The sequence below is a fragment of the Danio aesculapii genome, chromosome 4 (assembly GCF_903798145.1).
Source record: "Danio aesculapii chromosome 4, fDanAes4.1, whole genome shotgun sequence".
Taxonomy (NCBI): domain Eukaryota; kingdom Metazoa; phylum Chordata; class Actinopteri; order Cypriniformes; family Danionidae; genus Danio; species Danio aesculapii.
The window spans coordinates 54,597,848-54,624,926 of record NC_079438.1 but is presented as its reverse complement, the minus strand read 5'-3'; the positions used below and the strand labels follow the sequence as shown (position 1 = coordinate 54,624,926).

Below are 27,079 nucleotides of genomic sequence, written 5' to 3'. Positions count from 1 at the left end.
TATATATATATATATATATATATATATATATACACACACACATATATATATACACACATATATATATACACACATATATAAATATATATATACACATATATAAATAAGTAAATATATATATATATATATATATATATATATATATATATTATATATATATATATATATATATATATATATATATATATATATATTTTATTAAATTTTATATTTATTCCTCTGATGTAAAGCTGAATCATCGGGATCCTTACTCCAGTCTTCAGTGTCTCATGATCCTCAAAAATCAGTCTAATATATGCTAAGTTACAGCTATAGTTATGCTATATAATAAAAATTAAGAGTTATTTCTGTGAAAAACCATGGAAATCTGGATTTTAATCGGTCATCTGGCTTTTTGGTGGACAGAAACTTCAAAATAAGAGCTTTAATTTGAAAAATTTGAATATATTTTAACAATTGTCTTTACCACTTTGAGCGAATCATTTATTTAAAAGCTTTTGAACTTGCATACATGGTTAAATTTTATAAAATGTATTATGAATATAAATATTATGATGCCAAAATCATATTAAAATTTTTGTTGAACATAATATTATTCAATATCACACACAGAAAAAAACATAAGGAAACATTTACTTTGAGCAGCCTCAAAATGGTCAAAAAATAAATAGTCAATAGAAGTGATGATGGTCTGTCTGTGGATGATTCTCTGTAGGGCTTCAATCAGCCGAAAGCATATATAGCAGCACAGGGGTCCACTGAAGGGCAGTCTGGAGGACTTCTGGAGGATGGTCTGGGAAGCAGAACGTGGGTGTGATGTCATGATCCTAACCTAGTGGAGAAGGGCCGGGTAAGGCTTTTAGTACTTTTAAATCATTCAGTAATTATGGGTAATTTATAATTAATATGGCTAGATCAGGGCATGGGCAAACTTGATCCTCGAGGGGCCGGTGTCCCTGCAGAGTTTTGTTCCAACACTAATCAAACACAACCTGAACACCCTAATTAGTGTCTTTAAGATCACTAGAAAGCTACAAGCAGTGTGTTGATTAGGGTTGGAGCAAAACTATGCAGGGACTCCGGCCCTCCAGATCGAGTTTGCCCCTCCCTGGGCTAGATGCTTAACAAACAAAACTGCTATGTTTTTTTTTTCCATTGAATCATTTTCTTTCCCTTTCATTAACAGTTTTGAGCGCTGACAATTTAAATGTTTGTGAATGATCAAAAGTTATTGGATTTTAAGAAATAAGGGTTCACTCTTTGGCACTGGTGATTCTATCTAAATCCTTTAACGTTCATACACTCTTAAATGTAGGTTTCGAAAGTAATTTTTTCTTTGCAATAATACAATAGAAAAAACCATTTTGGTTTCTCAAAAGAACTCTTCAAAGAACAGTTCACTCAAAAACAGATTTTTTGCTGCTTGTTTAAGCTACGTATTTAAAGTGATTTTTGGGACAACTTAATTGTTTATGTTCAATCCACTTAAATTGTTAAGATAACTTAATCTATTTGTGTTAGGACAACATGAATGAATTGTATGGAAACCCTGCATTTTTTACAGGGTTCTTAAAAGAGTTCATTTCTTCTTTGATTTTAATAATCTAAAGAACCCCATGGGGTTCCCTAGTTTCCACTTAACAATTCCATACGAATTTAGGTATTCATAATGTAAAGTACAGTGAAGAAAGTTTTTCTTATAAAGTTTTCATAATGCAAAGAACTTTTTTCCTGTTTTCAAGAAAGTTTTCAGAGTATAATTATCACTAAAGAGCAAAAGAACTTCCTAACTTTAATCTGGTTTGAAGAAAGCTTTCATAATAAAAAAGAATTTTAAAGACCTTTCTTTCCCATTTGAACAAAGCTTTTAATAACAATAAAGAACTTTTTTCTTAGTTTTGAAGATAGTTTTCATATATAAATAACACTAAAGTTATTTTTCCTAACGTTTCGCCTATCTGAAGAAAGTTTTCATAATCGGAGGAATTTTTAAAACAGTTTTCATAATATAAATAAAACCAAAGAATGTTTTCCTAGTTTGAAGAAAAGTTTAAATATAATAACACTAAAGACCTTTATTCCTAATTTCAAGAATGTTGTTATAATATAATAATAAAAAACTTTTCGTAGTTTGATTGTTAATATAAAAAAACACTAAAGACCCTTTTTACCTTACTTTTTCCCTAGTTTAATGAAGTTTTAAAATAATATAGAGGTTCTTAACAGATCCGTCAATGCTAGTTGATGATGAACGTTAATTTTAAGACATTTTAACATTCATTGCAATAAACAACAATAAATGTCCTGCTGAATTATTAGCCCCCCTGTATATTTTTCCCCATTTTCTGTTAACAGAGAGCAGATTTTTTTCAACACATTTCTAAACATAATAGTTTTAATAACTCATTTCTAATAAATGATTTATATTTGTCTGTGCCTTGATGACAGTAAATAATATTTGACTAGATATTTTCAAGACACTTCTATACAGCTTAAAGTGACATTTAAAAGCTTACTAGGTTAATTAGGAAAGTTAGTGTAATTAGGCAAGTCATTATATATAATGATGGTTTGTTCTAGACAATTGAAAACAAATATTGCTAATAATATTGACCTTAAAATTGTTTTAAATAAAAATTAACAATCAAATTAAAAACTATTTTATTCTAGCAGAAATAAAACAAATAAGGCTTTCTTCAGGAGAAAAAGTATTATAGGAAATACTGTGGAAAAACATCATTTGGGAAAAATTAAAAAAAAAAAAAAAAACACAGGAGGACGAATAATTCTGACTTCAACTACGGCCTGTGTGTGTCAAACAGAGGAAATGTGACCAGTACTGGCCTCTGGAGAATCAGGAAGACTACGGCTGTTTTCTGGTCACCCTAAAGAGCAGCAGAACTCTGGCCTACTACACACTGAGGACTTTCACACTGAGGAACGTCCAGGTCAAGAAGGTCAGTAACGGAAATCATTGCAGAAATCGTTGAGGAGGACAATGTAGGTTTTTAACATTTGTCTGACATGTCTCCTCCATCAGGGCTCTCAGAAGGGCCGCAGTCAGGAGAGGACGGTGCTTCACTTTCATTACACTCAATGGCCTGACATGGGCGTCCCAGAATACACACTGCCCCTGCTGTCTTTTATCAGGACGTCCTCACAGGCCAGAACAGCTGAGATGGGGCCTGTGGTGGTGCACTGCAGGTACTAACCAGTTATACTTGGCAAATTGTTAAGCTTGCATTGATTTGATTGCACACATATTATCAGATGAGGGAAAGAATGAGTGGATTTATGACCAAAATCTGAACATCTTTTTACTGTATAATGTAATCAACACTAAAACTACAAACAATTTGGGACTAGCTGAATTAATAGCTGGATCAACAACGAGTTACATGGAAAGTTGTTTCGACCACTGAATTTTTTTGGAAAGAGGTAGGCTCAGAAGGCGGTTATCATCCATCCACATGCTTAATCAGCTATACTAATAGAGAAGACTTCAGATCCAGAACTGTTTTTACATTACTGTGATGGTTGGGTTTAGAGTTGTTGTAGGGGTAGACCTATAATAAAACACAATTGATGGGAAACTTAATAAATAAATAATTAACTTCCGGCCGCATCTGTATGTGATCTATAGCTGATTAACCATGTGGATGGATGAGAACAGCCTTCTTAGCCTACCAGTAGGCACAGAAGGCCCCTACTGGCCCATATTTAACAGCTGATTACCACTGATAACACCCATTTAATCGAGTGATAACATTTGAATCAGCTGTTTTATCTCACAATTTCAGATATAAATTCAGTGGGGAAAAAGTTCTTAATTGCGAGACGTAAACCAGGAAAAACATCCAAAAATCTTATACCTCACAATTCTGATGTTTCTAACTAATTTGACATTTAAATTTAGAATTCTGAAAGGAACTATAGAACTGAGACTTAAATTTAGAATTTTAAAGGGTGGAAAATTGTGACTTAAAATTCAGAATTCTGAGAAGAAAAAATAGAATTGAGATTTCAATTTAATGGTCTGACTAAAAAGGCATTTGTGATATTTAAATTTAGAATCTGAGAAAAAAATAGAATTTAAAATGTTAATTTTGATTTCTGAGGGGAAAACGCACATTTGTGAAACTTTGTGTAAATATAGAATTCTGAGAATAAATGTAGAATAATATTTTATTTAGAATTATAAGAGAAAAAGCAGATTTATGAAATTGAAATGTAGAATTCTGAGAAAACATTTAGAATAAAATGTTCATTTAGAATTCTGTGGGTAAAAAGATGATTTGTGAGATTTAAATGTAGAATTCTGAGGTGAAGTTTAGAATTAAATTAAACTTTAGAATTCTGAGGGGGGAAAGGAGATTTGTGACGTATTAAAGTTAGAATTCTAAGAATAAATTGAGAATCAATATTTTTATTTACAATTCTGAAGGAAAAAGCTGATTTGTAAAATTTAAATGTAGAATTCTCAGAATGAATTTAGAATAAAAAATTTCATGTAGAATTCTGAGGGGGAAAACATTTTCGAGATTTACAACTAATTTCGAGAGTAGCACGTGATATTAGTCGCGGCTAGTCTCTCTCTGTAATCAGTGATAATCCAATCGATTAATCCAAGACTACAATAAATAGACTGATTTCATCCTACTAACCTTATCTTCGTTTTTGGAAGAATCCCCATTCCACCCCATCTCTTCTTTTCCTCCTTTACCAAGGGGAGGTTCATGAAATCTACACTACCGGTCAAAAGTTTGAGGTCAATTTTTTTTTCATGTTTTTTCTTTAAATAAAATTATTCTGTTCATCAAGGCGGCATTTATTAAATGAAAAAAAAAGTGTTAATATTTATTAAATTGTTAAATGACTGCTTTCTTATTGTAGTTCAAATGAAATTATTGCTCCAGTCATTATTGCTTGTATTATTATTACCATTAATAATAACAATAATAATACTAATAATAATAATATAATTATTATTATTATTATTATTATTATATATTATTATTATTATTATTATTATTATTATTATTATTATTATTATTATTATTAAAATTAGAGTGATTTTCTGAAGGATCATGTGACTCTGAAGACTGGAGTAATGAAGCTGAAAATTCATCATTAAAATCACTGGAATAAAGGATTCAATTAAATGATCATTGAACAGATATTTTATAATGCAAAAACATTTCACAATTGTACCATACTGATGAAATAAATGCACCCTGGTGAACGGATAAGCTTATTTTAAAACATTTAACAATCATATTGACCCCAAACATTTTACCAGTAGTGTACCTGATCTCAGACCCCCTTTATGCTAAAAGACAGGGCGGGAGCAGACCAAACCTGCTGATAGCGTCATGCAATATCTCAGTGTGAACTGAGTAAATTCAGAAATAACATTTAATTAAGAATTGTGAGGGGAAAGGCAGAATTGGCATGTTTAAATCTAAACTGCTGATATAGAATAAAACTTCCATAGACTTGAGCTAAATAACGACCAATGAACTTTGGCATTCCTGAACTAAAACTAAATCTCTAATGACCAAACTGTTCTGAATTGTGTTCTTAGAGCTTGGTTTTGATTTAAAGTCAGTGTTTATGAGTGTGAATTGTGTGCTCTGCAGTGCTGGTGTGGGACGAACAGGAACATACATCGTGATCGACAGCATGTTAAAGCAGATAAAAGAGGAAAACACAGGTGAACATCATGGGCTTCCTCAAGCACATCCGCACCCAGAGGAACTACTTAGTGCAGACAGAGGTAAACAGAGTAAAACTTGCACTGCAGCTCACAGCATCTCTACCTTTCTGCTATTATACATTGACTGGTTCGCTTTCGATGTATATCGGATATATCTTTTGTGTTTTCCTTTTTACTATTTTGTTGTTGTTGTTTTTTACTAATAAACATTGGGGATGCTTTGTTGACTGTTGTTTTTCTGTTTTCTGCTAATTTATTTGAATATATACTATTAATAAAGTATTAAAAACAGAAACGACATCTCATATTTCTGCTATCAGGAGCAGTACGTCTTCATCCATGACGCTTTAGTGGAGGCCATCAGGAGTAAAGAGACGCTGGTTTCATCCAGTTTCATCCACACATACGTGTCTGCTCTGCTCACACCAGTACCTGCAGGGAAAACCCCTCTGGAGAAGCAGTTTAAGGTCAGACTGTTGGGTTTATGTACTCCTTCTGTGCATTAATAATTATTATTACAAAATTGTTGGTACCCTTCAATTAAAGAAAGAAAAACTGCAGCGGTCACATGACTTGAAATGTCTGAAAATAAATGAATGATAATCAGATATTGCTTTTGAATGATAACTATCCTGTTCATTCACACTCATAAACACTGATTTAAATTAAACCAAGCTTTAAAAGCACAATTCAGAACAGTGTGGTTCATTATAGATTTAGTTTTAGTTCAATAATGCCAAAGTTTGTTGGTCATTATTAAGCTCAAGTCTAAGTGAAACTGGTCTGGATCAAATTGAAGGGTCAACAATTTTTGTTTACGTCTGTGTTTCTGCTATGAGAGATGAATTGGTTTGCTGTTTTGTTCTTGCAGTTGGTCAGTCAGAGCTGTGCAAAACAAAGCGACTACACAACGGCTCTGAAGGAGAGCAATGCATCCAAAAACAGGACTGCTTGTCTTATGCCTGGTGAGTGGTGCAATACCAAAATATCAAATTAATAATTACATTTGTTCATATTTATGATACTTTTTATATGAATATAAGACTTTAAAACTGATTTAGTAGCTTGATTTGTTTTTTCTGTATATTACAAATGTGTGTGTATATATGAATAAATGACATATAATGTTCATATAAGGGCGACGTGGCGGCGCAGTGGGTAGCACATTCGCCTCACAGCAAGTCTCTGGTTCGAGCCTCAGCTGGGTCAGTTGGTGTTTCTGTGTGGAGTTTGCATGTTCTCCCCATGTTCACGTGGAGAAAAATCACGCCAACACTGGGAGAACATGTAAACTCCACAGAAATGCCAACTGACCCAGCCGAGGCTCGAACCAGCGACCTTCTTGCTGTGAGGCATTTGTGCTAACCACTGCGCCACCGTGCAGTTCTTCATAAACATTTGAGGATATATAATGTAAATATTGTTTGATAGAGCAAGGAAGTTTTCACAGTATTTCCTATTATAATTTTCTTCTGGAGAAAGACTTATTTCTTTTAGTTTGGCTGAAATAAAAGCATTCTCGATATTATTAGCCCCCTTAAAAGTTATTTCATTTATTTATTTATTATGTCATCATGGTAAAGAAGAAGTTAGTTATATTTAAAAATGTGTTGATAAAATCTTCTCTTGGCTGCACGGTGGCGCAGTGGGTAGCACGATTGCCTCACAGCAAGAAGATCGCTGATTCGAGCCCCGTTGGTCAGTTGGAATATCTGTGTGGAGTTTGAATGTTCTCCCTGCATTCGCGTGGGTTTCCTCCAGGTGCTCCAGTTTCCCCCACAAGTCCGAAGACATGTGGTATAGGTGAATTGGGAAGGCTAAATTGTCTGTTGTGTATGAGTGTGAATGGATGTGTATAAATGTATCCCAGTTATGGTTTGCAGCTGGAAGGGCATCCACTGCATAAAACATATGCTGGATAAGTTGGCGGTTCATTCCGCTGTGGCGACCCCAGATTAATAAAGGGACTAAGTCGAAAAGAAAATGAATGAATGAAAATCTTCTCTCCGTCAAACAGCAGTGCAGCACTTTAAAAACATTTTGTCCATCAATTGTATTAATAATATGTAATTATTTATATAGGTTTTATCATTTATCTTTATCAGACAGATGGCTTCATTTGGTATGTTTATATTATTTTTTTTATTTTTTTTTATTTTAGGTTTGTGATATGTAGTATATAATATAACCTTTATCTGCTGAAATATAAATTATCTTTTAATTTAGCAAAAGGCAATAAAAATGACAAAAAAAAAAATGTAAAATTCCCAAATAATTAATATAAAAAATTAAATAATCAATAATTAAATTACATTTTTTTATTAAAAAAAAAAAAAAAAAAATATATATATATATATATAAACATTTTTTTATTATAATTAAATTACATTTTTAATAACAATTGGGTTATTGAATTCCCAAGTTTAAATGAAATTTAATTTAAATTAAATTTTCTATTTTGTTTCAGTGGAAAGATCGAGGGTCAGTCTGTCCTGCAGCAGCTGGAGAATCCTCAGACTACATCAATGCCTCGTATTTACTGGTAAACGCTCTGATTCTGAAGATCATGATCAGTGTGTGTGTGAGTGTGTGTGATTTAAGTAGTGATTCAATGCGTGCGTTGATGTCACAGGGCTTTCATCAGAGCCGAGAGTTCATCATTACCCAGAATCCTCTGCCAAACACCATACATGACTTCTGGAGGATGATCTGGGACCATAACACTCAGATTATAGTTTCCCTGCCGGACACACCCAACATGGTGAGTTTTACCACTTGTAAAAAATATATGTTTTTTATCGTTGTTTATATTTATGCTTTTGAATTGCATTATGGGATCTTGATCTTTCCTCCTGGATCTTTTAGATGTTGAAAAAGTGACTTTTTTTGGCATTTGTAAAAGTTTAAAGTGATTTTTTTTAAGTGATACACTTTTTCTGTTAATGTACAATTTTTAACAATACTTATTTCAGTAAATAAACAGCAATAAACAGTAAACATTAAAAACTGTATCTCTTCCCAATTGGGAAAACCAGCAACAATCAAGAATGCATGATGGTATCATGGCTTTGCAGTCAAAAAAAGTGGTTTAAAATGCAAGTCAATGGGGCAAAAACAGCCTCAACCACAACAAAAGTGTAAGTAAAATTGAGTGTATTGTTGATTGTTTATACAATTTTCAACACAATTTAATACAATTGTCACCAAAAATCTTTCTATTTGCTGAAACACAGAGAAAGCTGTGGCCAAATTAAGAGCCAAAATCACCCCAGAGTAGATGGACGCCACACAAGGGTTAATTAAAGCTGTTAAAATATTTATCCATGTTAACTAAAATTTATTGTTTTAATGTATTAAAGTTAACAACTGCAGTATGTGACAACGCTAAAACATGCACATACACACATAGTTCCTGATGAACTCTAATGGAGGCGTGTCGTTTCAGAGCAGTGAGGCGGAGTGTGTTTATTGGCCCACTAAAGATGAACCAATCAGCTGCGAGACGTTCACTGTGAGCTTCAGAAGTGAAGACAGTCTGAATCTGTCCAATGAAGAGCCAGTGCCGGTGCAGCACTTCATCCTGGAGGCCCTGAAGGTCAATGACTACACACAACAACAACACACTCCAGTCATGCTAAAGTCAGATTTATAGACATATAGACCATTTTGAGGGATGTAAACAAAAGCAAAGGTCCCACGTATTTCCTGTTGTACATTTGTAATTTCTATAGCTTCCAAAATCCAAAAGGAGCCACATATTGATAAATAATGTTATAATAGCTGTTTTATCATTAAGTTATGATTAAATTGCCTCTTGTTACAGTTATGAAATAGTTTGATAACAAGCAGGAAATGACATCACCACGTTGAAATCTATACATTAAATACAGTCAGAATTATTAGCCCTCCTGTAAAATTCTTCTACAATCAGTATTGTAATCAATAATCAATATTAAGCTAAATACATGATCATCAACTCATTCTAGAAGCATGTTGTAACGTGAATATTGCTGAATATTTTGAGCATGCTTTGTGTTGATGTGACAGGATGATTATGTTCTGGAGGTGCATCAGTTTCAAACGCCCCGCTGGCCGGATCCTGACAGTCCCATCAGCAACTGCTTTGAGCTCATTAATATCATCAGAGAGGAGAGTTCACGGCGAGAGGGACCCGTCCTCATCCATGATGGGTACATTACATAAAGAAATACATCAACTGGTGAAAGAGCATCTTAAAGGGACAGTACACTCAAAAATCTAAGTTATCCACACTCAAGCAGTTTCAAAGGGTCACTCAAAACTTTATTTCTGCTGCTTGTTCAAACTACTTATTTAAAATGAGCTGAAACAACACAATTCTTGAGTTTTTTGGGGGGGGAACATCTTATTTGTTTATGTTCAATCCACTTAAATTTGTAAAAATGATTACATTAACTTAATTTGTGTTGGGAAAACATGAAGGAATTGTGTGGAACTCAGCATTCTTTAAAAATGTCATGGTTTTTGAACAGGGTAATTAATTTAGTAATTACCCTAACTTGCCTAATTGGCCTAGTTAAGCCTTTAAATGTCACTTTAAGCTGTATAGAAGTGTCTTGAGAAATATCTAGTCAAATATTATTTACTGTCATCATGACAAAGATAAAATAAATCAGTCATTAGAAATGAGTTATTAAAACTATTATGTTTAGAAATGTGTTGAAGATATCTTTTCGTTTAACAGAAATTGGGGAAAAATAAACAGGGGGGCTAATAATTCAGACTTCAACTGTGTGTGTGTGTGTGTAGGTGTGGAGGGTCGAGTGCTGGTTTATTTTGTGCTTTGGTGACTCTGGTTAATCAGCTGGATGAGGAGAACAGTGTGGACGTCTATCAGACCGCCAGAATGATCAACCTCATGAGGCCCGGCGTCTTCAATGATGTTGTAAGAGGAAAAAATATATTATATTAGCTTAAACATTTCTGGTGGAAGATTTCCTTTTACAGAAGAGTCTAAGATATTAAGATATGTGAAATGAAAAATGTAACAGAATAGGATGGTTGGATTTATTTTATTTTATTAAAAACTGTCATTTATTTTAACACAAAGTACATTTTTTGTTGCTTAAATCAAGAATTAATTTCTGCAGCGTAACTAAAGCGAAACTTTATTTCTCTTAACCCAACAGCAGATATTTTTCATGTTGATTTGTTACTTTTATTATGGGTAAAAACTAAACATCGTGTCATTTTGTACGGAAGTCCTTAGAGGCCATGCATTGTTATATTTTGCCTTCTCGTGATCATGACTTCATTTTCTCATGATCTCGACATCAAAAGTTGTTTTCTTGTTATCACAACTTATTTTTTAATAAATACATAATTAAATAAAAGCCAAAAACTTAAGTATTTACTGAACTATATAAGTTATAATCACAAGAAAACAGCTTTTTTATATGTCGACATCACAATAAAATTAAGTCGTACTCTACTAAACCTCCTCCACTCTCTCATGGCTAGAAGATTTGTTGTCTTCTCTCTCTCTCTCTCTCTCTCTCTCTCTCTCTCTATATATATATATATAGATAGATAGATAGATAGATAGATAGAAGTCATGCTGCAGTGGAAAAAGAATGAATATTGTGTCTGACTCCATCATGAGCTTGGAGGACTGCATCCATACATCTCTGCAATGACTCAAACCACTGATTAATAAAGTCATCTGGAATGGCAAAGCGTTCTTGCAGGACTCCCAGAGCTCATCAAGATCCTTTGGATTCATCTTCAATGCCTCCTCCATCTTACCCCAGACATGCTCAATAACGTTCATGTTTAGTGACTGGGCTGGCCAATCCTGGAGCACCTAGACCTTCTTTGCTTTCAGGAACTTTGATGTGGAGGATGAAGTATGAGAAGGAGCGCTATCCTGCTGAAGAATTTGCCCTCTCCTGTGGTTTGTAATGTAATGGGCAGCACAAATGTCTTGATACCCCAGGCTGTCAATGTTGCCATCCACTCTGCAGATCTCTTGCATGCCCCCATATTGGATGTAACCCCTAACCATGATTTTTCCTTCACCAGACTTGACTGATTTCTGTAAGAATCTTGAGTCCATGTGGGTTCCAGTAGGTCTTCTGCAGTATTTGTGATGATTGGGGGATTTTGTGAAAATATATCAATGCATGGTCTTATAGGACTTCCGAAATTTTGCTTCTCAAGTGCATAAATAGATCTTTGTGCTAGAAAACAATAGAAATATAGTGAATAAGAAAGACATGATGTGAATCCTAAAACACTCTTCCTCCATGTGCAGGAACAGATTCAGTTCCTCTACAAAGCGATCTTGAGTCTGGTGAGCACACAGGAGGACGAAAGAGCGCTTCAATACGCCGAAAACAACGGGACGGTCCCAGCAAACCCTTCAGAAAGCCTGGAGTCTCTGATGTAGAGGGGAAAACAGGACTGTGTGGTACAGGATATACTGTCATTTGGTCTTTTATTGTGCCTTTTTGTTACCTTTGTACTTTAAAATGCTTTGATATAATATTATTGTTGTAACTAATGCCAAAATTTCTACTCTTTGGGGGAAAAACAGACACTGCTGTATCGCCGGTGGTTTTAGGTTTAGTCGGACATAACTGTTGAGGAAATATTTATACGTAGCAGCGGCAGACGATTTCATACTGTATATCTATTTTGGGGAAATCTTAGATATAAAACATTGCTGAATGTAGCCTAGAACTGGAGAAAGGTGTGAATCTAATAAATATATAAATATATATAAAACACCGACAGACCAAAACACATTTATATGACTAGAGTTACTTTTTATTATTATTATTATTACTATGTTTGTTTTTATTATCGTAGCAATTGAATGATTCAGTTTTTTTTATTGTAGACGATTGATTTTTAAATTAACTTTATTCATCTATTTCTCATACTAAATCAGCGGTCGATCTCTGCTTCAGTTCATAACCAGCGTTCATTTTATTACATTTTTTTTTTTTCAAGCGTAATCTTTTAAGCATTTTGTCCACCGTTAACACAGAAATCGTACTTGGAAATAAGAAAGTAAGCACAACAATAAAAATGAACTAGGATTAAAAAAAAAAGAGAGTATAAAATAAAATAAAAAGGATTTGTTGTATGTTCTCGAAGGCATTGAAGAGTGTTTGTCATTTCTTCCATTGCATGCTAAATGTTTCAACCATTTCGAGCCCTAATTTTAATGATATTGCAAAGATTGTATGTGATGAATATTAAATATTATGCTGATTTATAGTCCACAGGCAAACTATGCATCAGACATAAGTAAACACTCATGTGAAGGAGTAAAAACAAAGAAAAACGAATTACTATCCTGGACCACAAAATAAAATCATGTGTCATTTTTAGCATTGCAGTTGTTTCCATTGCATAGTGAATGTTTAAACCCTAATTTTAGCGATATCCTAAAGATTGTATGTGATGAATACTAAATAATATGCTGATTTATAGTCCATAGGCAAACTATGCATCAAACATAAGAAGTAAACACTCACCTGAAGGATTTTAGCAACTATTAATGAGTACAAACTAACTACTTTTCCTTATTGATGTTAATATGTATGTTATTTAGCTTTATTATTATTCTATATATGTGATGCTGGACCACAAAACTAATTGTAAGTGTCATTTCTTAGCTCTGCAGATTCTGCATTGCAGAAGTCCATAGTCCATTGGCAAACTGCATCGACTATTGAAAAACATTAGTAAACACTCACGTGAAGGATTTTATCAACAATCAATGAGTAAAAAACAAAGAAAAACGAATTGCTTTCTTATTACTAATTACCTATTATCCTGAACCACAAAATAAAATTGTCATTTTTAGCATTGCAGTTGTTTCCATTGCAGAGTGAATGCTTTAAACCCTAATTTTAGTGATTTCCTAAAGTTTGTATGTGATGAATATTAAATATTGTGCTGATTTAGCAGCCCATAGGCAAACTATGCATCAGACATTAGAAGTAAACACTCACCTGAAGGATTTTAGCCACAATTAATGAATAAAAACAAAGAAAAACTAATTATACATGTTATTTAGCTTGATATTGATTTTTCTTTTTCATATTGGAGCACGAGCTGGGCCTCCATTCTCATTTTATTTAATTCAACACCAAGTTCACAAATGAAAACTGACTTTACAATATGCAGATTTGATTCTCTTAGTTTAGAGGATCCTCATTTAGGGAAGTGTTTTCTTACAGTGTTCAAATCAGTGGTGAAAAATTAAAGGCTAAAAATTCCTTACAGTAAATATCAGCATATATATTTTTAATTCTACATATGTGATCCTGGACCACAAAACCAGCCCTGTAAGTGTCTTTTTTTAAATTGAGATCAGAAAATCATCAGGGGTCTCATTTTAACAAACACATGAAGCCTTAGTAAAAGTGAATGTGTGCCAGAATACATTTTTATTCATTTATTAATGAGCTTTTAGTCAGTTAGCTTTTGTTCTATCCTATACATCAAACAACAATCCATTTCTCAGTGTGTGTGTTTTTAACATATTGTAATTTGGTCTTGCTGAGAGACTGAACTGTATTGTTATATTAGGTTTAGTTTAAAGGGTTTTCATGAAGTCATGTGCTGCAGACCTTATGGCCAGGTCACCCTTGTAAATTAAATCATGATCTCAATGAGTATTTTACCTGGTTAAATAAAGAAACGTATGATATGCTCATAAGATGATTTAAAGTGGTTCAGTTTATTTGATATTAAATTAAGTTAAATATGTTTAATTAAAGTTGCACACATTCTCCCATCAAGTTTTTTTATAGACCATAAACTTTGCGTGGTAAATAACGTACGCACTTTCCACCCCCATTTTGTACATACCCCACATTTATAAATGAGACCCCTGATAATCCAGCCTGATCTCACGAGAAAACGTAAGTATTTTTTTTACGTTTTGTCAGTTTAGTGGCTAATTCATACGAGTTCAGTCGTACGAAATTGTACGATTTTAAAAAGGAGGCGTGGCACCTAACCCCACCCCTAAACCCAACGGTCATTGGGGGATGAGCAAATCGTACTAAATTGTACGAATTAGATCGTACGAATTCGTATGAATTAGCCACTAAATGAAAAAGTTACGAATTGCTGTGAGATTGTGTTGGATGATCATTACAATGGGACAATATTTAGCCGGAGATGCAACTAGTTTAAAATCTGAAATTTGAATAAAAATTGCCTTTAATTAGTCTATATCAAGTGTTCAGTATTGTACACACTGCGAAAAATAACCGATTTGTGTGTGAACGAATTAAGTTTGCTTACTAGTTTTTACAGTTTTAGGTGGATTGAACAAACCCAGTATCCACCAAAAAACTCAAGAATTGTGTTACAGCTCATTTTAACGAAGTTATTTGAACAAACAGCAAACTTAATTTGAGCGTATTATGAATTGAAATTGAGTTCTGGTGTATTTACCGTAGGAAAGTTACACAATATCTTGATGTAATATGATCTTTACTTAATGTTCTGATTTTCAGCATGAAAGTCTGTCATTTTTGACCGCATGCAGTGCATTCATTGGGGTAAAGTTGGTTTTATATTCACACATTCAGACTTTCTCCTTAATATAATTCCTGAAAAAGTATTGTTTGCTAATCCTAAATAGTGAAATCATATTAGCAGCCAGTGGCTATCAAAGTACAACACTGTTTACAGTCAATTGAATAGCTTTAATGTTGTTTTGAAGTCATTCTTGCATGCGGTTTCAGACTGAATATTTAAAGTAGGATATTAAACCATATCGGGAGCATTGCACTGAACAAATGCACAGCCAATATAAAACCAACTTCCCCTCAGTGTATTTGAGGTTATTGCTAAAAGCACCCCTGTGCAACATAATGAAGGTTTTGTGCTCCAGGGTCACATATTTAGAAATCACAGCATCTTGAGAGACCGTGGAGGAATATTTTCAGTCTTGTATTCACATTATTATAATAGATTTTCTCTTTATGTTCTTTCATTTAGCTGACACTTTTCTCCAAAGCGACTTACAAATGAGGATAAAAGAAGCGATCATCAGAGAGAGAGAAGCTAGTTTTGATGGCTTTAGTCAATTTTTATCTGTCGTTTTCTTGTTGACAACTCAATGTCCTTGTTATTTAAAAAGCTGTTTTAATTAGCTGTCTGGATTATCTTGTCATTGACTTTTGTTTTTAATTATGTTGAGGTTTTTAATGTCAGAATCACTAGGAAAAAATGAAGCTGCAATGATTTTCTCAGTAGTAGGTGTACAGTTAAAGTCAAAATGATTCGCTCTCCTGTGAATTTTTGTTTGTTTATTAAATATTTCCCAAATGATATTCAACAGAGCAAGGAATTTTTCACAGTATTTCTGATAATATTTTTTCTTCTGGAGAAAGTCTTATTTGTTTTATTTTGGCTAGAATAAAAGCAGTTTTAAATTTTTTTAAAGCCATTTTAAGGTCAATATTAATAGCCATCTTAAGCTATGTTTGTTTTGATTGTTTACAGAACAAGCCATCATTATACAATGACTTGCCTAATTACCCTAATTAACCTAGTTAAGCCTTTAAAGTCACTTTAAGCTGAATACTAGTATCTTAAAAATAATCTAATATTATTTACTGTCATCATGGCAAAGATAAAATAAATCAGTTATTAGAAATGAGTTATCAAAACTATTATGTTTAGAAATGGATTAAAGTCTCTCTGTTAAACATATTAATTAGTGGAAATATATACAGGTGGGCTAATATTTCAGACTTCAACTGTATTACTCAAGCTGTTTTTACCAAAGAAACAACAAAAAGGCATCCCTTTAAATAGACAGAGTTGATTTATTCCTGAATATAAACATAATCTACATGTATGCGAGTGAGGAGGACTTCAGATGGGCCATTTCCACTGGTTGGCTGGAGCTTCTTCAATGAGCGGCTCCCAGGCTTTCCATTCCACCATCTTTCTGGACAGCGAGAGCTCCGCTTCAGCCTGCAAACACAACACACTCGCTGAGGTAACAGCACACACTCTCATTACAATGGACCTTTTTCACATGTCTAGGTTTTCTCAGCAGCGGAAGTCGTCATCGTTGATAAACTCAGAGCGCAGTGAACAGGAGAGTACAACTAATCATTATTATACAATGCTTTTGGCTGAAATAATAAAAGAAAAACTCCATGATGGCGTTATCAAGACTTTCAGACAAAGGAAAAACGAGTGTGAGACTAATAACGGCAGCCAGAAGAGAGAATAACGTCAGATTTACTGTCCTGCACACATAGACACTGCATTAGAAACACCTCACGTAAGCATAAGGGTGTTTTTTAATATAATACATATAAATATACATACGTTTTTTAAATAAATCTAAACATTAACAACTTACAAGGATGTAAGTATGTATGCTTATGACCATTAAATACACCATAACAGCTGTGGAAATGGTCCATAAATGACAATAAAGTCCTCTCTGACCTGTGCAATAACCTCCTCGATCTGTCCAGAATTGATTTTCTTCTCCAGCTTTCCAACATCTGGCTCCTTCATAAAACACAAGCGACATTTATCTGCAAATCTATACGATCTCCTGCTGATATAATAGTCTAGATCAAATTTTTTAATGTGTGTGTAAAAGATTTACAGTTTGACGTGGTTGAACCTCTCGTTGACCAGTTGTTCAGTGTATTTTCTGTAAGCGGCGTCCTGGGGAATCCTCTGCAGACATGACAGGATCTTCACGTACAGATTTCCCAGACGCTTTAGGAAAGACAGCAATAACTGCATTACTGCTCGTCATAGATTCATGTTGTCATTTTCTATTGTTACGAGCTACGAGGAGAATCACATCATCACATGCTTTGATTTGAAGGACAGAAATATATGAAAATCAGACAAAAACAAAGGTAAGGTGGTTTTGATAAAAGGACTACAATCCCATGATGCATTGTGAATGACTCATGTTTTATTTACTAACATTAAAGAGTTTAGTTGTATGTATAAAAGCAAAAAGTAATGTTTAAAGCAAGATATGCATATATTTAAAAATTTAGAGAATGTCTGACAGCATTTGCAGTCGCAGTGACTTAAGATTTTGAAATTTTTCCATAGAGAATTGTGGGTAATGTAGTTTTTTCCTGCATGGATTCCAGTAGTAAACGTAAATGGGTTTATTTAAAGGTTAAATTAAAACAAATATACAGGTTTCAATTGATATTAACATCTTCCGGGCTCACAAAAGCTCTGTCTTAAAATGTTTATCAGCTGTTATTAAAAAATAGCTCCCCTATTGATATAATAGATGAAGTTGTAGTTCTGGAAACCGATTGTTTTGTGTTTTATATATACTATATGAAGTTCAACAGAATGAGAAATAAAAATGATGTAAAAATGTCTCACCTCGTGTGGGTTCTGGCTCACAGCGAGGCCAACCAAACCTGTGGTCTACAAATCAAAATATGAATATCACAAACATTGGTTTTATTAACAATTAACCTTATTAAAAGCGTCAAAAAAAGACATATGCAGTCGTGCGTTTTATAATAGACATGCGTATCCATTTAAGCTTTTAAATAATGACAAAATCCAAGGTAAACATTAATACACGCTTGCACGTTTTTGCCAAAAACACATCTTGAATTCACTTGACATTTACAGCTTCTGAAAGACGTTCAAACGTTAAACTTATCACTTATATTACAGTAATTGCAGGGTATGTGTATAATGTGCATTAAGTCAGATTTCAGCCATCACGATCGTCCAAAACAATGCGCGAGTAATGCTTAAACATACACACAAACGATAAAGAAGCCGTATAAAAAGAGGAAAATACTCAAACACTCTGCTGTTTAGATACAAGTCTCGTTTATAGTTTAATATCAGCTCTTTTTATTGATATATTTTCATGACCTCCGCACGTACCTTTTTGAGCAATCCAGCCATTTCTGCGACTGGCAGACTGAACTTCCGTCGCCGCAGTGTGACGTCCGTGGCACGGTAATATTTACTTTTTTTCATATTTACTTCTTAGATAGATAGATAGATAGATAGATAGACAGATAGATAGATAGATAGATAGATAGATAGATAGATAGATAGATAGATAGATAGATAGATAGATAGATAGATAGATAGATAGATAGATAGATAGATAGATAGATAGATAGATAGATAGATAGATAGATAGTTAGACAGATAGACAGACATTACATATATATTTACATCTCGTTCATTTGTGATCTTCTAATTACATTTTGCATTAAATAAGAACATCATTAAATATAATTTGTATATTTAAATTGTATTTTCCAACCACATTCTCTTTCTATATATATACATTTTAGGTTTATTTCGAGCAATAATAAATAAATAAATAATTTATTTACTTGATTTAATTCAAGCTTGAGTTCAAATCACGTTCCTTTGAGAAATTCTCTTTAAAAATATACCAATATTCTACAAATTCAATATCACATGACAACACGATACTTTGTTTCTTGAAATGTTTTATTGATAAAACATTTTAATTCTTTTTAATTAAAGATACACCAGCAAATATCACAGATAAACAATAAACATATGCTGTTAAATTGTGTAATTATGATATTAAGTCTCTTTGTGTTTAGTAAAAATATATAGGGAATAGTGCAGTTCCCCACCCACTCCACTAGGCATGTTTGCATTTTTAATTATTTCGCCATTTTAGTACAATTATTTAATACAAAACAATTTAATAAAAGCAATAATGGCGACTGCACACAGAAGTCGCATCAGTGTAATACACACTAATGTCCACAGGAGGGCGGTGTTACGTTCTCTTAACTCGCGTTATGTAAGAGAGCCACAAAGAATAATGTGATTGCAATTAATACATCATAAACTATTTCTGTTAAAACTTTACATAATAAAATATTATAATATAGAAATATATTAAATATGTTGTACGCTTTTGCTATTGTTTTCCTCCGCTCCACAAGGCGGCGAGAGCGCGTTTCACCTTCAGTCTGACACCTTTCAATGATGGACGACATGACGCTTGATGAAAACAACAACACATGCAGGTCCTGCAGAATAAATACAATAATGACACTTAAACAGCTCATTTTCCTGCTCATCTGCACATAACTCTGACAGGCAGACCGTTAAAATGAAGGAATCCAGCATGTCAACGTGATTCACCTCTAAGTAAGTGAATTTATCCTGTCAACAATGATCTGGAGATATTACCTGCCACTTTTACTCTGTTATTTACATCAGAATGAGTCACAGGCTGATATTAGATCATCAATATTAGTCTGTGTTGATATTCAGTGCTGTAGGAGCTCAGTAGACTCATGTTTGCTGGAGTTTGTTGTTTCTGTAATCTCTTGTTGTGATGTTTTGTAGGTCTGACAGAATAAGAGTCCTCAGTCTGGGTTTAGTGGACAGAAATGGACTTTAATGATGGAAATCTACACATGTTGATCACACTTATTAACACACACACAGCAGACAAGCATCAAATACACACACTGAAGGAAGGAAACAGTGTTTTTGTATCTGTTCAGTGTTTATATGTTAGTTCTGTGGCCTGTAAGACAGTCATTTAATTAAAGCATCATCAGAAGTGAACAGAGAACAACAGTAGATGAATAATAGAGACTAATAGAGATATAGTATAACCTCTGTTAGTCAAAGTCCTGGAAGCTCCAGGGGGAGACCCTAATTCACAAAAATGTTGAATGAGAGCAAAATATTTCAATTCATTAGTACAAATTTGTGTAATGGTGTAATAATTAAATAAAATCCCCACATCAGGACGAAATTATTGGCTACTTTGATTACTTTAGAATGACAGCAGTGCAGTTTACATAAATAACCACAAGAGGGCGACATGTTTAAGTTAATTATATTTGATGCATTGCAATTCACAAAAAAATCCACATATTAAATAAAAATGTATATTATATTATATTATATCATATTATATTATATTATATTTTAGTATATTATATTATAAAACGTCTGGGTAAATTAGAAATGCAAAAAGAGAACATTAGTAAAATGATAAAAAAGTGAAGTGCAAACTTTGATTGAACTAAAGTTATTAATTACTCTAGTATAATACAATCAGCAATAATATATATAAATATGTAATATTTGTACATTTCTCTAATGTTAGATCAGATGTGTAATAATGTGTTTATGTCTGTGTTGACTCTACAGTGAAGTGTTGTGGACTCTAAGCCTGTTGAACAGAAGCAGAGACGTGTGGACAGACACTGACTGTACTGATGAGGATCATCTGCTGCTGCACAGGTGATGTAGATCATGTGTGTGATTGTGTGTGTGTGTCTGTTCCACATGTCGGTTACCATCATTTGCTTTGTGGAGGGTCACTCCTCTAGAAAGCAAATGATGGTAACCCAAACGGGTGGGGAAGGGACGAAGGTCCAGAATTTTTATACAGTTCATTTGATTTTTTCAGGCTGTAAAGTATAACCCCTGCTGGACACGGCTCCGGAAGCTCCAGGGGGAGACCGTACTGGTATCCCCCCTTCTTCAGGCGCGCCTCACACTCACTCACCATTCACTCATATCGCAGAGTTCTGGCTGGCATTGAACCAGCAACCCCTACAGCCGTGGGGCAGCGCTCTTACCACAGACATATTATCTGGATGCACACTCAGATTTGCAAGCTGAGACTGCATATGTCAGACTTGCTGTGTTAACAATCCACCTAATGGAGCTAGTGATGTCACTGTGAGGGGTGGGGTTAAGGGTTGGGTTAAGTGTGAGCAATAAAACCATTTCATGCAATTTGCATCCAGACCCCTCTCACCACAGATCTCCTGACTGAACACCTGCTGGAGCTGATGTTAGACCGCTGAGCTGTGAACTCACAATAAAGAATTGAATAAAAATAAACTTGTTGTGTTGACTCAATCTTCTGAAGTGGTGTTTGAACCCTCATCAACTATGATGGATGAGGTCTGATATCATGAGCTCTTACCACTGAGCCACAGATCTCATTTCTGAACACTTGCAGGAACTCATATTTGACTCTTCACCTGTAGATGAGCTGTGATTTCACAATAAACATGTTAAAGATCCCTCATGCTCTGAGGAGGGGTTTGATGCCAGGTCCTGTGTGAGGGTTCAGAGCTCATGCCATGTGCTCTGACCACTGGACCATCACCAGCCACACTCATGCAGGAGCTTCTGGTTAACATGAGCACATTTTTAGATGTCAAATATCAAAAAAATAATAAAAATAAGGATGAAAATACAATAAAATAAGATTTTAACATCAGTATATAGAAATAAACAGAAATGTACAAATATAAATGATTACAATCAGAATCTAAGAGTTTTTAAGATAATAACATCATTAATCAGCCAGAAATTTCACTTCTCTGCAGCCTAAACAGCTCGATCAGTGACAGAATGAACTCAGTGCAGCACTAATTCTGAATATATTGATGTGCTCTTCATTACAGCACTCAAACATGATCATATTAACAGAATAAGAGCTGAATGAATGCTGAGACTCACCCGCTGCTGAAGTACAGGCTGAGCTCTGACAGGGGGCGTGTCTCTGTGTGTCAGTCAGTGAGTGACTCCGCCTAGTGGAGCGCTGGAGAACTGCAGTTCAGGATCAACAGACGAGCTGCAGCAGCACACAGGAGACTGAAGCTTTAAACTCATCCAGTTGTAGACAAAGTCATCATTTTGACAGGATTTCGACTCGCAAAACATCGTGAGTTAACTCTGTGCACTCAACTGAGAGGGTAAGACAGATGCTGTTGAATTAAGCACGTGTTCAGTGTGTACACACGGCGTTCTGCCTGTAGTGTGTGTGTGTGTGAAGCAGATGCTAATTCCTCCTCAGTTCATCCTGATGTGTGTCGTGTTTGATCAGTGATTTGGGTTTGTGACGCAGATTATATTAGTTTAAGCAGAACTAGTAGCTTCATTGGCTCTTTACACTTTAAATGATTAAATATGCAGATTTATAAAGTAAATAAACTCTATGATGCACAAGTTAGTTCTGGAGTTCAGAGCGGACTGATATTCAGACCAAACACCATTGAGACTGTTCACGGTGTGTATCACTCCGCGCGTCTGTGTTTGCGAGTTCCAGACAGACGGTCAGTTTATTGCTGGAGGCGGATTTATATTAGCTGTCAATCACTGAGGAGACGCACATGTGCAGAGGAGCTGTTGTGGGATATCTGAAGGATACACAGATATATTATAGGATTTAGGATATATTATAGGATTTAGGATATATTATATAGTACTATACTTCTATAATGCTTTAATATAATTAAAAAACATTGAGAAAAGTTACTTTTAAAAGTAATTTATAAATCTTAACCCCAGCTGAGATAAAAATAAATAAATTACACAACAATAACATAAAAATAATTTTCCTTAAAACATAATTATTACATTTAATAACTTTAAAGATGACTCAAGACTAATATATGACTTTTAAAAGTAAATTTCCCAGCACATAATCATCCTGCACACTCCGATACAGTAGGTGGCGATATGCACCTGATAAGTGATGACTGCAGTCTGACATGAAACTAATAATAAGAAGAAGACTAATTATTTCATCAGTGCACATGATGGACGTCAGCCTTTACGCTCCTGCACTCTGAACTGAATCAGTCGATGCAGCATCTGGTAAATAACCTCTTGATGTGTTGTTTTGTTTTACTAGATGTCTTCTGGTGATGGATCTACACTGATATCTGTTCATTACGCTGCACATGTCGTCTCTCTCTCGTCTCTGATAGACTCAGTTCAGCTCATGCAGCTCTCTGAAACATGCTGAGGATTTCAGTAAGAGAGAAACCCTGTGCAGGATCTGGAAATACAGCTTTACATGTGAACTGAAGCCATGAGGAAGAGGAAGGTGGTTCTTCATCATATCCTCACTGATGAAGCCCTGACTTTACACTCTTTACCTGTAATGTCGACATGATTACGGGCCTGTTTCAATACACACACTTCTGCTCTTGAACACATCAGAGCATCTGAACATGATATTTGAGGCTGAACGTTTCCCATCAGGCATCATGTTCTAGTTCTCGTCTTCAGTGTTCAAGTTATGCTAATAAGATCTTTAATTTGGCAGTAAAAATAAAGTATTAGAGCATTTATTACTGTCAGAGCAGTCTGATTGAGCTCATTACTGTCACCTCATTAGAAGATTACAGATAATAAACTACTGCTGCAGGTAAAGTTTAGACAGAGCACACGTGTCCTGTAAGAGCATCAGACATGTCGACTCCTGCAGTCTTAAGGTGCGGTCACACTTGACTTTTCTTCCCATAGACTTCCATTCATACGCACGCGAATACGTCAGACCGGAAACGCGGGGTCATGCGTTAAGTTTCGCAGGTTGCTGCAGTGCAAAGTTCAAGCTTGGTGAACTCTGACCTGCAAAATCGCATCACTTGACTGCATGAGACCAATCGAGGATCAAAACAGGACCTCTCTGGACAGAAATTTAAAACATGGAGCTATCGCTGGCTTTTTTAATGTCTAATCATCTTGTTTAATCCCGCCCCTTTTCACAGCGCCGCACGACAGAATTTCGCACACACAAAGCCCGGTGTGACCGTAGCTTTATACTGAACACTTGATCAAACACAGAGAAAACAGCAGCAAGTACACAAGTGCTCAGAGCAAAGACAGCAAATGTTGATATTCAGACAGGCCCCATTTTACAAGTCACTGTCTGATTGATTATTAATGTTTGATAATTATTAATGTCTGCTGATTATTAATGTCTGCTGATTATTAATGTCTGCTGATTATTAATGTTTGATAATTATTAATGTCTGCTGATTATTAATGTCTGCTGATTATTAATGTCTGCTGATTATTAATGTTTGATAATTATTAATGTCTGCTGATTATTAATGTCTGCTGATTATTAATGTCTGCTGATTATTAATGTCTGCTGATTATTAATGTCTGTCATCTAATCTGAGCTTGTTGATTTGGTCAGACAGAGTCAGCTGAAGTAAGATGTTCTTACCGTCTGGTTCTTCTAGACGTCTCTTGTAGCTCAGGCTGAATGTCTGTCTGAAGATAAAGAGAGTCGAGTGTTGATGATTGTTGCTTCTCAATAATTCAGCTCATTTGTGTTGAAGATCAGCTTAAACTATATTGTAGATTCATCACATCAGCGCCCTCTAGTGGAGAAACACTGACATCTCAGGATTTTGTTGAGCATCTTTCTAAAATCAGGATTGGCCAGATAGATTTGTGCTCTGCACCACTGATTCACATCAAAGATTCAAATCAAAGATTCAAATCAAAGATTCAAACTTAAGATTCAAAGTTTAATGAATCAGTGATTCAAAAGCAGCATCACTGCATATAAGAGATTTGACTCACTTGTGTTTGAGTCGCGTCTTTTCTTCACACTCCTTTACTTTCCATCTGTGCTGTGAATAAAAACATACAAACATTAAGAAATGTCTCCTTTACTGTGCTGAAAATACAGAAGAAGGTGTGTAACTGTTTAGCTGATTTGTGATCTTCAGTAAAAACTTGTGAACTTAATTATAAACCCTGCAGCACATGTCAGATTCAGTGGCTCAGGTGGTAATGAATCGCGCTTTAATCATGGAGACTTGAGTTCAAATCCTGCTATCACTGAATCTACATTGTTGTGATCAAATCAAAGAGGACTAAAAGCTTCCTCTGAGTGTGAAGAGCACAGTGGTGTGACTGGATAAACATGCTTGATGTGACTATGAGAGATGTGGGTAAAAATTTGACTAGTTTATTGTCCATTCACAGCTCAGATGGAGTCTAACATCAGTTCCAGCAGGTGTTCAGTCAGGAGATCTGTGGCTCTGTGGTAAGAGCGCTGCCCCACGGCTTCAGGGGTTGCTGGTTCAATGCCAGCCAGAACTCTGCGATATGAGTGAATGGTGAGTGAGTGTGAGGCGCGCCTGAAGAAGGGGGGATACCAGTACGGTCTCCCCCTAGAGCTTCCGGAGCCGTGTCCAGCAGGGGTTATACTTTACAGCCTGACAAAAAATTTAAAATGAACTGTATAAAAATTCTGGACCTTCGTCCCTTCCCCACCCGTTTCAGTTACCATCATTTGCTTTCTAGAGCAGTGTTTCCCAACCCTGTTCCTGAAGGCACGCCAACAGTACACATTTTCAATGTCTCCCTAATGAAACACACCTGAATCACCTAATTAGAACATATGAAGAGACTCCAAAACCTGAAGTAAATTAGTCAGGTAAGGGAGACATCCAAAATATGTACTGTTGGTGTGCCTCCAGGAACAGGGTTGGGAAACATTGTTCTAGAGGAGTGACCCTCCACAAAGAAAATGATGGTAACCGACATGTGGAAGAGCCAAACACACACACACACACACAATCACACATGATCTACATCACCTGTGCAGCAGCAGATGATCATCATCAGTACAGTCAGTGTCTGTCCACACGTCTTACAGTCCACAAGACTCTGTAGTCAAGACAGAAATACATTAATACACACATATCTAATCTTGAAAGAGACAAATACACACACAATATTGTTGGACATTTTAAAAATAATAGAGTTTAATGAATAGATTATTATTGAATATTAATGTTTCATATTGATATAATACAGCAGACTCTATTATACTTCAGTGATGCTGCATCAATGTTTTACTGTTCACTTTGGTGTTAAATACAGTTTTACAGCCACAAAACAACAACACTGAATAAAAAAGCCTCATTAAAATAATGACAGATCTCTGAACATCATCACTAGTTTACAGAAACACTGAAACGGAATGAACAGCAGTCACTAACATCAGCAAAGTGCCTTTCCATCACATGTGTTTTATATCTGGACGCTTTAAATAATCCTGTCATTTACTCTTACTACAGTATTCAGGACTAGAAGAATTAACAGCAGAAATAAACATCAGAGCTTCACACAACGACTGCAGAATCAACACAGACACACATATTACTCTTGATGATGTGAATATCAGTGGATAAAACATTGACAGATTGTAAATGTCCCGCAACAACCATCAAAACATCTGCTGTATATGAGGAAATCCACTTACTTTCAGCTGAGTCGCGGGACAAGCTCGAGTCCTCCATTTTAACGGGTTGTGTGTCGGTTTAATTAGCAGATTAGCTGGTAATATTTGTGTTTAAAGTGTAATTATTAATATCTGTCATCTGCAGGATCTGCATGTGTTGTTGTTTTCATCAAGCGTCATCATGTGGTCAATCAATCAGCAGAGGCAACACTGCTGCGCGCCCTCCTGTGGTCACAGTTGTGAATGACACAGTTAAATAAGTATTATTAAATAAGGCTTCAGCTGTGTCGGTT

At 34.9% G+C, this 27,079-nt stretch overlaps 2 protein-coding genes and 2 long non-coding RNA genes across 5 annotated transcripts in view; 2 read left to right on the top strand and 2 right to left on the bottom strand.

Annotated features, from left to right (window-relative positions):
• The window catches only part of ptprz1b (protein tyrosine phosphatase receptor type Z1b), a 68,202-nt gene extending 54,774 nt beyond the window's left edge, over window positions 1-13,428 (top strand). Inside the window, 16 exon segments of the mRNA XM_056456132.1 lie at window positions 716-751; window positions 753-825; window positions 828-850; window positions 2,823-2,957; window positions 3,041-3,204; window positions 5,640-5,712; window positions 5,714-5,776; window positions 6,037-6,183; window positions 6,588-6,681; window positions 8,184-8,209; window positions 8,211-8,258; window positions 8,349-8,477; window positions 9,162-9,311; window positions 9,764-9,906; window positions 10,505-10,640; window positions 12,009-13,428. Of these exon segments, the coding sequence (XP_056312107.1) occupies window positions 716-751; window positions 753-825; window positions 828-850; window positions 2,823-2,957; window positions 3,041-3,204; window positions 5,640-5,712; window positions 5,714-5,776; window positions 6,037-6,183; window positions 6,588-6,681; window positions 8,184-8,209; window positions 8,211-8,258; window positions 8,349-8,477; window positions 9,162-9,311; window positions 9,764-9,906; window positions 10,505-10,640; window positions 12,009-12,143 (1,575 nt within the window). The 3' untranslated portion in view covers window positions 12,144-13,428.
• A 3,109-nt stretch (window positions 13,429-16,537) lies between these two features.
• Window positions 16,538-18,695, bottom strand: ndufa5 (NADH:ubiquinone oxidoreductase subunit A5). The gene is made up of 5 exons (XM_056455130.1): window positions 18,638-18,695; window positions 18,116-18,160; window positions 17,379-17,476; window positions 17,195-17,294; window positions 16,538-16,708 (listed from the first exon to the last, which is right to left on the bottom strand). The coding sequence occupies exons 1-5, from the start codon at window positions 18,656-18,658 to the stop codon at window positions 16,607-16,609; spliced, it is 366 nt and encodes a 121-aa protein (XP_056311105.1). The 5' UTR covers window positions 18,659-18,695; the 3' UTR covers window positions 16,538-16,606.
• A 1,009-nt stretch (window positions 18,696-19,704) lies between these two features.
• On the top strand, window positions 19,705-21,635 carry LOC130223346 (uncharacterized). The gene is made up of 3 exons (XR_008836672.1): window positions 19,705-19,900; window positions 20,921-21,013; window positions 21,183-21,635. It is a non-coding gene; the product is annotated as an uncharacterized LOC130223346 (long non-coding RNA).
• Window positions 21,636-22,047: 412 nt separating this feature from the next.
• Window positions 22,048-26,974, bottom strand: LOC130223345 (uncharacterized). Of its 2 annotated transcripts, none has more exons than XR_008836670.1 (5): window positions 26,808-26,974; window positions 26,140-26,209; window positions 25,115-25,164; window positions 24,753-24,799; window positions 22,048-22,364 (listed from the first exon to the last, which is right to left on the bottom strand). It is a non-coding gene; the product is annotated as an uncharacterized LOC130223345 (long non-coding RNA). The 2 variants fall into 2 exon arrangements; XR_008836671.1 differs by having other exon boundaries at window positions 25,115-25,159.
• Between the last annotated feature and the right edge of the window lie 105 nt (window positions 26,975-27,079).